The sequence below is a fragment of the Sinocyclocheilus grahami genome, unplaced genomic scaffold, assembly GCF_001515645.1.
Source record: "Sinocyclocheilus grahami isolate Dianchi unplaced genomic scaffold, SAMN03320097.WGS_v1.1 scaffold1656.1, whole genome shotgun sequence".
Classification (NCBI taxonomy): domain Eukaryota; kingdom Metazoa; phylum Chordata; class Actinopteri; order Cypriniformes; family Cyprinidae; genus Sinocyclocheilus; species Sinocyclocheilus grahami.
The window spans coordinates 101,779-114,356 of NW_015506835.1; the positions used below are offsets into that span (position 1 = coordinate 101,779).

Here is a 12,578-nt window from a genome sequence, read left to right on the forward strand (position 1 = left end):
TCTGCTGCACTTAAGGTTCCGAAGAGCACAGTGGCCTCCATTCCTTAAATGGAAGACGTTTGGGATGACCAGAACCCTTCCTAGAGCTGGCCGTCTGGCCAAACTGAGCTATCGGGGGAGAAGAGCCTTGGTGAGAGAGGTAAAGAAGGAACCCAAAGATCAGTGTGGCTGAGCTCCAGAGATGCAGTCGGGAGATGGGAGAAAGTTTTAGAAAGTCAACCATCACTGCAGCCCTCCACCAGTCGGGGTTTTATGGCAGAGTGGCCCGACGGAAGCCTCTCCTCGGTGCAAGACACATGAAAGCCCGCATGGAGTTGTGAGATGGTGAGAAATAAGATTCTCTGGTCTGATGAGACCAAGATAGAACTTTTTGGCCTTAATTCTAAGCGGTATGTGTGGAGAAAACCAGGCACTGCTCATCACCTGTCCAATACAGTCCCAGCAGTGAAGCATGGTGGTGGCAGCATCATGCTGTGGGGGTGTTTTTCAGCTGCAGGGACAGGACGACTGGTTGCAATTGAGGGAAAGATGAATGCGGCCAAGTACAGGGATATCCTGGACGAAAACTTTCTCCAGAGTGCTCAGGACCTCAGACTGGGCTGAAGGTTTACCTTCCAACAAGACAATGACCCTAAGCACACAGCTAAAATAATGAAGGAGTGGCTTCACAACAACTCTGTGACTGTTCTTGAATGGCCCAGCCAGAGCCGTGACTTAAACCCAATTGAGCATCTCTGGAGAGACCTAAAAATGGCTGTCCACCAACGTTTACCATCCAACCTGACAGAACTGGAGAGGATCTGCAAGGAGGAATGGCAGAGGATCCCCAAATCCAGGTGTGAAAAACTTGTTGCATCTTTCCCAAAAAGACTCATGGCTGTATTAGATCAAAAGGGTGCTTCTACTAAATACTGAGCAAAGGGTCTGAATACTTAGGACCATGTGATATTTCAGTTTTTCTTTTTTAATAAATCTGCAAAAATGTCAATAATTCTGTGTTTTTCTGTCAATATGGGGTGCTGTGTGTACATTAATGAGGAAAAATAATTAACTTAAATGATTTTAGCAAATGGCTGCAATATAACAAAGAGTGAAAAATTTAAGGGGGTCTGAATACTTTCCGTACCCACTGTATATACAGTATATATATATGTGGTTATGTAAAGAGTCATCTGAATGGTGTACAGGTAAGAGAATTAATTGTGTGAACTACTCTCTAAAACTCACCAGTATCAGTGTCATTTACATAAAACTTGATCTTGACTCGAGCATCTAACACTGTTGTGCTATCGGTTCTTAAAGTACATGAAGAACAGCAGTGCTAACGCTAGCTAAATAACTACCGAATGCACCATTAGTAGACAAGCAATGTGTTTTCCATGCTTCGATGTCTGATGCCTTCTAAGTGGGTTATAAAGAGCTTTGTTTTTACTTGATTGCAGGACTATCAGCTGTTCATGTGATCATAACCTGACCATATACAGTCATGACAACCCTGAGGGCATGTGATTTCTGTATGAATAACTCCAAACCTAAATCTACTTTCTGCTTTTTACATTTCAGTGGCATCATATCATAAAATAACTGTTGATTAGCTAAAACTCTAGGTAAAAAAAAACTACGTCTGGCAATTAATTTTTATACAGTCAGTGTTATATATGTTAGATATTTGTAATTTTTAGACTAAATCAGACAGAGTTCAGACCTCAGTAATTATGATATGCTGTTACGTGATCTGAATCACCAACTTGCCAAAAATAAATGAACTGAATGAGCTGTGTATGTAGATACATTTCAAAATTATTGCAATAGTTATTACAAAAATATTTCAACATTGTTATCGCTGTTGTTCAGGTCTTGCTGTAAGTGTGTGTTAAATGCTGGAATGTTCCTGTGACTGACGGTGACTGTTTGTTTGTTCAGTACAGATACGGCACTGTAAACTTTTATGTGAGTTGAATTTTACCCGAGGACGCCATAATGTGTTTTTATGACTCGCTGAGATGTCATTTTCTCAAGGAGTTCATGAGTTCCACTTCATTCCCTGAAACTGTACAATGCTGTTGTTCTGTGATGTGTTTTCTCCAGACGTTATGTCTGGCTTGATATCTGACTGCAAGGTATCTGGATGACCAGAATGGCCTCACTTCAACCTGGTATTAAGATGTGTCAATGAGGCCATGACGCCTACTTGCCTTCGCGTTAGTGTAGGAAATATCAGTTTACATCTACAAACTTTCCTACATCTACAACGATGAGAGCAAAACAACATATTCCATATGACATATGAAGTCATATTCCTTTGACCAACATATTCCGTAGTCCAACTGACAGGAATTTGTCATAGTGATGGAGAACTATAGGTAACACTTTATTTTACAGTAAACTTACTCTAGTAATAACAGAAAATGATGCATAATCATATGCAAAAACCTAAACCAAACCCTAATCCTAACTCTATAATAAGTGCATGTTGTTGATTAGTATTACTCTGTACTTGTCACGGAGTACTCCAAAACAAGAAGATCCAAGTGCAGGATTCATTAAAGAGTCCAAAAACAAACAGTGTAATCCAAATCAGGGTGTAACAGAAAACAATAAACTCGCAACCAAAGACAAAGAAAACCGGGCTTATATGTGGATGAGTTAACAAAGTAATTGAGACACAGCTGAATGTAATGAGACTTGATAGTTAAAGCAAAGGGTGAAGGGAACTGAAGTCCAGAGAAACAAACAAAACTAAGAAGTGTGCCCTCTGGTGGCTATACATGGGCACACCAACTAGACACTGTGACAGTACTTAAATTGTAATTACACTGCATATAAACTGCATATAACCAAACTGTAATCATCTAGTGAGATTTTTTGTACGTTATGCACAAAGAGTCTAACAGCATGCATGAACTTGATACTAGAGTTTTATAGTGAACTGGTCGTGGTTAACATTGCAGTGTTTTATTTCTACAGATGCCAAAGACATAGTTGCCATCATGGTTGGCAATATTCTAGGCACAGAAATGGCTAAGCTGGTGAAGAATGGCTCAGATGTGTATGTGGCGATCGTAGTGGCCAATCCTCGCGGCCTGTGGTACAGCAGCACATGGGCATACTCGCTGTCCTTCACCTTCATCGGCGTAACGACCATCACCATGTTCTACTTCGCTTTCCTCTTCATCAAACGGATGTACAGAAACCAGCAGCTCCGGAAGCAAGAGGTACAGTGCTCAGTCGCTCAGAAGTCAGTGGAGTTCAGAGTCAAATTCAGAAATCTCACTCATTCGGTTGTGTCATTCATTTCTGTGCAGATGGAGATGAAGAGAGAGAATGAAAAGGCCATAGCAAAATTAGAAGTGCGGACTCTGCGGACGGGTGACCTGGTACTGTGCCTTATAGCCGGATCAGAGAGAAATGTGACCCTGGAGCACAAAATCAGTGTTAAGTCGCTGGAGGATATTTGTAGCAATAGCCAACAATACATTGTATGGGTCACAATTATCAAATTTTCTTTTATGCCAAAAATCATTAGGATATTAAGTAAAGATCATGTTCCATGAAGATATTTTGTCAATTTCCTACTGTAAATATTATTATTATTAGTAATATGCATCGCTAAGAACTTCATTTGAACAACTTTAAAGATGATTTTCTCAATATATACGTATATATTTTTTGCACCCTCAGATTCCAGATTTTCAAATAGTTGTATCTCAGCCAAATATTGTCCGATCCTAACAAACCATACATCAAAGCTTACAAGGAAAGCTTATTTATTCAGCTTTCATGTGATGCATAATCTCATAATTTCAAAAAATTGAACCTTTTGACTGGTTTTGTGGTCCATTGTCACAAATGAATGTTGAGTAACTGTGCATTTCAATTTACTTTTTTTTTTTACAATTGCTTAAGCAATTTTAAAATCAAGGCTCATTTTATCAAAACACAACACACAGATCCACACACACAAGCAGCAGAACACCTCAGATATTTTGCAAAATGAAACACTTCATTCAAAACTTGCCATTAATTTAACAAAACCCAACTTTGACACCGTATGGAACACACATGGTTCATACATTCTGATTGATTAATTTACACACTGCTGTGCTCAGTCTTAAACACTTGTAACTTTTATAATGATATAGTCTGGGTTTGATTTTTTTCAGAGATAGAGTAAAAGTACATGAATATATTGACCAAAAAAAACCCACCACACACACACAAGACCAGTACTGTACATTGAAAATATTTCTCACCACATTGTAAAACCATTCAATACATCCATGCTTTTACAAAAGGTTGCATTTTGCACTGAAAATCAGAACATATTCTAAATACAATATACTACACAAACAAAAAACATGGAGACAAAACAAAAGCATGAGTCAAGTAAAAATAAATACATTTAAAAAAAAATAAAAAACCTAAGCATCATCTCTTCGCCTAGCTGGATCTGGCCATAGCACTTTATCCACATCACAGGCGATGTCCTCTCTCGCAAGACAGCGAGGGAAGAATCTTCTTGAATGGTGAATCCATCCTTGCACAGACCCTGCATCAATTAGGTCACAGGCCTCCTCCATGGCTTGAATGAGGGGTATCCTGACATAGGGCTGGAGATTGTAAACCTTCCACCGCCATGCCGAAAAAAAACTCTTCAATGGGGTTGAGGAAGGGAGAGTATGGTGAGAGGTATTGGAGTGAAAATTGTGGTTGATCCTGAAACCAGTTTTGGACCAGAGCAGATCGGTGGAAAGATACATTGTCCCAGATGACAATGTATCTCATCTGCTCTGCATCCATTTGTTCTTCTGCTGTGACAATGTTGTGAAGTTTGTCTAAAAATGTGAGAATGTGGGCCATGTTGTAAGGACCTAAAATGGCATGGCGGTGGAGAATCCCATTCTGCGTGATTGCAGCACACATTGTGATGTTGCCTCCACGTTGGCCCAGGACATTCAAAATAGCTCTATGGCCAATGATATTTCTCCCTCTTCTTACTTTAGTCAGGTTAAACCCAGCCTCTTCTATGAAGATAAATTAATGTGGGATTGGATCAGCATCAATTAGCAAAACTATGAAAAAAAAAAAATGAAAAAAAAAGAGAACATGTAAACCGGTTCCGTGTGCAGTGGACAATATTGAAGTGTACATAACTTACCTCCACATATTCATGCTGTAGGTCTTTTACTCTTTCAGAATTTCTTTCAAATGGCACTCGGTAGATTTGTTCAATCTGTATCATGTGATGTTTTTTAAGGATTCACCCCAGTGTTGATAGAGAGACCTGATGGACATTGAAAACTGTGTGGTCATTCAGGATGTTTGTCTGAATTTCTCTGAGACGTATCGCATTATTGGCCAAAACCATGTTTATGATAGCGCTCTCTTGTTCCTCTGTGAATATGGGGCCCCTTCCTCCTCTACATTCTCGACCCTCAATCCTATGCAGATCAATCAAAATACATGTTACAGTAAATGTCACAAGACAGCACACAAGACATAGTATCCAACATGGAACACAGTGAATGGTACCAAATAGTACTGATGGAGGTCATATAGTAGGTTATGTTGTACTGTAGACAGCAGAGAAAAGTTGTTTTTTTACCTTATGCTCTTGTCGAAATGTCCAAATTACTGTAGCAACAGTATATCTGCTGAGGATGGGCTGAACTCTCTGCCCAGCCTCTCTCAATGTCAACCCATGGTTTACAACATGGTCAACCAAGGTTGCTCGAATAGCATCTGATAAATTCAGACCCCGTCTTCTTTGTCCCCATCCTCCAGGTCTACCTCTTCCTCTCCCTGTTACTCGGACATTGCCTTCCATTTTTGTTGAAGACAGGTAAACTCACCTGTTGCCTTTTTATAGTGCTTACACCTGATCGTTGCGTTTACAGTTAAGCACCTAAGTGTCTGCACACCTGACAGCCATGTTTAATCAATTGGTTTATAGGGGTGGCATTTTGGAAAGCAGTGTCTTGAAATGGCAAAGAAGTGGCATTATGTTAGATTTCTGTGTCTAATGTAGAAAAGCGTGTTTAGTGTTTTGCAAAAAGTGTGAGGCTGAGAATGTGCTTATAGTTGTGCAGATCTGGGCTGAGGTTTTGCTTCTCAAATGTATGGTTTTGTGTGTCATTTTCAATTTTAGTGTGTAAGCAATCGTAAAAAACTGTAATTAAATTCAAGTTTATTTGTATAGCACTTTTCACGATGCAAATCGTTGCAAAGCAGCTTTACAGAAAATTAAAGATTCTACATTATATTTAGTAAGAGCTTATCAGGGGAGACTATCTCAAGTTGATGTCCATTACAGCAAAATTGGGTAGTTTTGTATGTTGTCTGAGGGGTTGGCATCATCTCTTCTCAGGTGTTCGGTCATCTCAGGTCTTTGTAAGGGCTGGATCCAGACTGAAGCTTCTGTAATTCCTAGTTACCTCGGGATGCCAATCCCGTGGCAGAAACAGAGAAGGTAATAGAAAAAAATGTGCGTAACTGCTGTTCCAACCAAGCAACAATTATGTGTTCAACCCAAGCAAAATAATGAAAATGTGCATTTGATCAGATGTAACTGAAGGTTATGAGATACATTATGTGAAGGCTTGGCTAAAGATATGTATCTTTAATCTAGATTTAAACAGAGAGAGTGTGTCTGAACCCCAAACGTTATCAGGAAGGCTATTCCAGAGTTTGGGAGCCAAATGTGGAAAAAGCTCTACCTCCTTTAGTGGACTTTGCTAATGCTGTCTATCCTGTCTATAACTGGACACAATGTTTTTCCATGCAATTCTAAAAACTTCCAAGTTAGTATTTGAGTTTGTCTGTGTGTTTGTAGGAGGTGGAATCGGAGGACGTGAGCTGTGTTGTGTGCACTGACTCGTTCAAACACAATGAAAAGGTCACCGTTTTACCCTGCAGGTGCAGTATGAGGACAACATCAACATCACAGACATTTCATAACATCAGTGTCAGTACAGCATTTGAATTCCCATGCATTTTGGCTATCTTCACTATGGTAACTTGCTTTTTGTCAGAGAATAGATATTATATCAAACAGAGATTCTGTTGAATGAGTGTACCACACATGAGGCATGTCTTTAGAGAAGACATTAAATATAAAAATGTTGTCATTTTATTGGTGACACTTTACAATAAGGTCCCATTTGCTAGCATTAGTTAACTATATTTGTTAACATGAATGAACAAATTAGAAAAAATATGAAAAGTTTTAAACATTTATTGATCTCAGTTCAAGCTATTTTCAACAATAATTAAGACATTAATAAAATCAAATGTTGCATCTGTTAAAATTAGATGAAGGACCTGAGCTAACATGAACTAACAGTGAATAACTGTATTTTTACTAACATTAACAAAGATTAGTAAATACTGTAACAAACATATTGCTCATATTTAGTTTAGTATCAGTTAATGCATTAACTAACACTAACTAATCAAACTTTATTGTGTTTTTATTGTGTTTTTTTATTTATTTTTTATTTTTTTAATGAAAAAACTGTAATGAAAATTCTCTTTTCCAGACACTTATACCATAAGAAGTGCATTGAGCCATGGCTGCTGGAACACCCCACCTGCCCCATGTGTAAATTTCACATCCTCAAATACAAGGTGAGTTTGGCCAAACCAGCAGAGTCGTCTACATTCAGGCATGATGGATGGTGTGGGATTTACAGTTTGTTGCTGTATGTGTTTAGATTGATGAGGAGAGCGATGATCCACCTTCATCGAGTGACACGTTCCGTCTCGCTGTGATCCGGACAGAGCAGCTCCACACATCATCTTAAAGCCTGCCCTTGAAAACCAGTATGTCATGATCTATTGTGTCGAACGCAGCACTAAGTAAAACTAGCAATGAGATACAGTCTTGGTCTGACGCAAGAAGCAAGTCATTTGTCATTTTAACAAGTGCAGTTTCTGTGCTATGGTGGGGCCTGAAACCTGACTGAAATTCTTCATAGAGATCCTTTTTTTTGCAGGAAGGAGCACAATATGCTGTCTATCCTGTCTATAACAGGACACAATGTTTTTCCATGCAATTCTAAAAACTTCCAAGTTAGTATTTGAGTTTGTCTGTGTGTTTGTAGGAGGTGGAATCGGAGGACGTGAGCTGTGTTGTGTGCACTGACTCGTTCAAACACAATGAAAAGGTCACCGTTTTACCCTGCAGGTGCAGTATGAGGGCAACATCAACATCACAGACATTTCATAACATCAGTGTCAGTACAGCATTTGAATTCCCATGCATTTTGGCTATCTTCACTATGGTAACTTGCTTTTTGTCAGAGATTAGATATTATATCAAGCAGAGATTCTGTTGAATGAGTGTACTACACATGAGGCATGTCTTTAGAGAAGGCATTAAATATAAAAATGTTGTCATTTTATTGGTGACACTTTACAATAAGGTCCCATTTGCTAGCATTAGTTAACTATATTTGTTAACATGAATGAGCAAATTAGAAAAAATATGAAAAGTTTAAAACATTTATTGATCTCAGTTCAAGCTATTTTCAACAATAATTAAGACATTAATAAAATCAAATGTTGCATCTGTTAAAATTAGATGAAGGACCTGAGCTAACATGAACTAACAGTGAATAATTGTATTTTTACTAACATTAACAAAGATTAGTAAATACTGTAACAAACATATTACTCATATTTAGTTTAGTATCAGTTAATGCATTAACTAACACTAACTAATCAAACTTTATTGTGTTTTTATTGTTTTTTTATTTATTTTTTATTTTTTTAATGAAAAAACTGTAATGAAAATTCTCTTTTCCAGACACTTATACCATAAGAAGTGCATTGAGCCATGGCTGCTGGAACACCCCACCTGCCCCATGTGTAAATTTCACATCCTCAAATACAAGGTGAGTTTGGCCAAACCAGCAGAGTCGTCTACATTCAGGCATGATGGATGGTGTGGGATTTACAGTTTGTTGCTGTATGTGTTTAGATTGATGAGGAGAGCGATGATCCACCTTCATCGAGTGACACGTTCCGTCTCGCTGTGATCCGGACAGAGCAGCTCCACACACCAGACAGCCAAAACACAGACAGTGAGTCCACATCTGCTCTCTTCTCTGTTCAGTTCTGTTCTTCTGTGATGATTAGTGGATTACCTGAGAGAGATGAACAACAAAACACTTTTCATTGCATGGAAATACGCTTTCTCTAAACACATTCAAACTCTAGCAATTTTTATAACAGACATTTTGTTTTCGTGCATACTAGTACATCTTTTAGCAGTGAAGTAGATGTGCTCATAGCTCCTGCAAGTTTATTAGTAAAACAGCACAGCTTTTCAACCAGTCATCTCTTCATCAGTGTAGTAAATATTGCACTATTTTACTAATAAACTTTCTGGAAGTTCCGTATGTGGACATCTATACTTTTATTATTTTTATTTTTTTATTTTTTATTAAACCATTAATTAAATATAAAATAAACATTTTAATGATTATGAAAGTGAGTATTAGGTCAATAATTTCATTAATTAATTTGATACATTTTATGTAATATTTAAATTTGATAACAAAAGTATTTGACATTTCACACATACATTTAAATGGCAACAGATTATGGCGTTTCATTGGTCTGTTTTATATTATTGCCTGCTGACTGGTAATTAAATAATAACATTGTCATGAATAGTCTTTCAAGGCTTGCTGGTTAAAAAGACACAGTTTGCATTAATGCATATATTAATAATATATTTAATACTGAGTGCCGATGCTCAAGAATCAAGGACTGTGCCATTTTCCAAACAGCAAACACATTTAGTAAAAACACAATAAAATAAGACAAATTAAAATAGTACTTCCAGAAAAATTATGCAATCATACAAAAAAAAAAAAGATTGAACTAAAGGTCATATACTGGAGAATGACTATAAATACAATTAACACAGTATATAAATACATAAAAGTAATAAATATGTACATAATTGTGTCAACAGAAAAAAACTCTTTTCCAGACACTTATACCATAAGAAGTGCATTGAGCCATGGCTGCTGGAACACCCCACCTGCCCCATGTGTAAATTTCACATCCTCAAATACAAGGTGAGTTTGGCCAAACCAGCAGAGTCGTCTACATTCAGGCATGATGGATGGTGTGGGATTTACAGTTTGTTGCTGTATGTGTTTAGATTGATGAGGAGAGCGATGATCCACCTTCATCGAGTGACACGTTCCGTCTCGCTGTGATCCGGACAGAGCAGCTCCACACACCAGACAGCCAAAACACAGACAGTGAGTCCACATCTGCTCTCTTCTCTGTTCAGTTCTGTTCTTCTGTGATGATTAGTGGATTACCTGAGAGAGATGAACAACAAAACACTTTTCATTGCATGGAAATATGCTTTCTCTAAACACATTCAAACTCTAGCAATTTTTATAACAGACATTTTGTTTTCTTGCATAGTAGTACATCTTTTAGCAGTGAAGTAGATGTGCTCATAGCTCCTGCAAGTTTATTAGTAAAACAGCACAGCTTTTCAACCAGTCATCTCTTCATCAGTGTAGTAAATATTGCACTATTTTACTAATAAACTTTCTGGAAGTTCCGTATGTGGACATCTATACTTTTATTCTTTTTATTTTTTTATTTTTTATTAAACCATTAATTAAATATAAAATAAACATTTTAATGATTATGAAAGTGAGTATTAGGTCATTAATTTAATTAATTAATTTGATACATTTTATGTAATATTTAAATTTGATAACAAAAGTATTTGACATTTCACACATACATTTAAATGGCAACAGATTATGGCGTTTCATTGGTCTGTTTTATATTATTGCCTGCTGACTGGTAATTAAATAATAACATTGTCATGAATAGTCTTTCAAGGCTTGCTGGTTAAAAAGACACAGTTTGCATTAATGCATATATTAATAATATATTTAATACTGAGTGCCGATGCTCAAGAATCAAGGACTGTGCCATTTTCCAAACAGCAAACACATTTAGTAAAAACACAATAAAATAAGACAAATTAAAATAGTACTTCCAGAAAAATTATGCAATCATACAAAAAAAAAAAAGATTGGACTAAAGGTCATATACTGGAGAATGACTATAAATACAATTAACACAGTATATAAATACATAAAAGTAATAAATATGTACATAATTGTGTCAACAGAAAAAAATCATTTTATTTTAAGAGACAAATTCTCACCATTAGCAAACCAGTAACTACGACTTTTGTCTCAATAAACTCCTAATTTGCTGCTTATTAATAGTTAGTATGGTAGTTAGGTTTAGGTATTGGATTCGGTTAAGGGTTATAGAATATTATGGTCATGCAGAATTAATGCTTTATAAGCACTAATAAGCAGCCAACATGTTAATAATAGGCATGCTAATAAGCAACCAGATAATAGTGAGAGTTGGTCCCTATACTGAAGTGTTAATAATGTGTGGACTGGATGCTTCATTATCAACCAAACAAACAAATGAATTAATAAATAAATGTGTCCTTGTGTGTGCAATCACACTCGGCAATAAAGCTCTTTCTGATTCTGAAATGAAAATGTATTTCCGCTGTAGAGAAAGGGTGATGCATAAATAAGAAAATCTAAATGAATAAAAGAAGAACAGATCCAGCAGTGAGCTATCGGTCTTTGCCGTTATCAGTGGCGTGCTGGACTGATGTGAATCTGCTGTTTACTGATGGCTGGGGGTTAATGATTTGTCTTTATGACCGCAGCTCTTGGACGTCCATCAGACAGTGAGCCGGAGATTCAGACACAACACATTTATGAGAACCTTGCATTTGAAGAAGAAGCCGAGAGAATGAAGCATCAGGACATCAACAGCCAGGATTGACACTACTGTAATATAACACTACTGTTTCAAATAGTTCTGCATTTGAGCATCACCAACAGACGAAATGTGTGCAAAGTGTCAAAAGAAGAGACATATCAACAAAAAAAGAGAGTGACGATAATGAAATAAAATAATAGTAAACCTAGAATCGGATGTTCAAAGTGTGACAGACTATTTAATAATAATTGTATATTGTTTAATTAATGGAGATGTCACAGCTTCACTCAATTTTCTGAAAACATTGCTGCTTGCATAACTGTCATGCACTCAGTAAAGATGAACTGCAAGTTAAACAAATATATGAATCTCGTTTAATGCCGTAGCAAGAGCAGGTTATAACTGATATAAGTTAAATTACCTGATGTTAATTTTCCAGTTACTGCACAGCTAGAAGTAGTTCCAGCATTCTGGACGGCATTACACTTCCATACGTCTTCATATTAATTATGTGAGACATCAAAACACTGACCATGTAATTAAATAAGACCTTCTATCATTGCTTCATTAAAAGCTTAAGCTGTCTTAAGAAGAGTCTAGTTTCTAGTGTCTAGTTTCAGTGATGAAGCACTGATACTCCCAAGAAACTTGAAGCAATGTACATTTCAATATCCTGATCACTGATGGTTAAAGGCAGAAACACATTTAGTCTCTGCTGGAAGTCAAACACCATTTCCTTTGTTTTTAAAAGGGAGGACTAATTCATGCATTCTGAGTTA

General features: G+C 37.0%; 2 protein-coding genes across 2 annotated transcripts in view; both read left to right on the forward strand.

Annotated features, from left to right (window-relative positions):
- LOC107571820 (E3 ubiquitin-protein ligase RNF133-like) overlaps nt 1-7,802 on the forward strand; it is a 10,578-nt gene extending 2,776 nt beyond the window's left edge. The window contains exons 3-7 of the mRNA XM_016258202.1: nt 2,968-3,215; nt 3,306-3,377; nt 6,833-6,915; nt 7,539-7,626; nt 7,713-7,802. Of these exons, the coding sequence (XP_016113688.1) occupies nt 2,968-3,215; nt 3,306-3,377; nt 6,833-6,915; nt 7,539-7,626; nt 7,713-7,802 (581 nt within the window). The remainder of the gene's footprint in view (nt 1-2,967; nt 3,216-3,305; nt 3,378-6,832; nt 6,916-7,538; nt 7,627-7,712) is intronic.
- A 1,062-nt stretch (nt 7,803-8,864) lies between these two features.
- On the forward strand, nt 8,865-12,138 carry LOC107571821 (E3 ubiquitin-protein ligase RNF128-like). The gene is made up of 5 exons (XM_016258203.1): nt 8,865-8,894; nt 8,981-9,114; nt 10,001-10,088; nt 10,175-10,277; nt 11,744-12,138. The coding sequence occupies exons 1-5, from the start codon at nt 8,865-8,867 to the stop codon at nt 11,860-11,862; spliced, it is 474 nt and encodes a 157-aa protein (XP_016113689.1). The 3' UTR covers nt 11,863-12,138.
- Nucleotides 12,139-12,578: the final 440 nt, after the last annotated feature.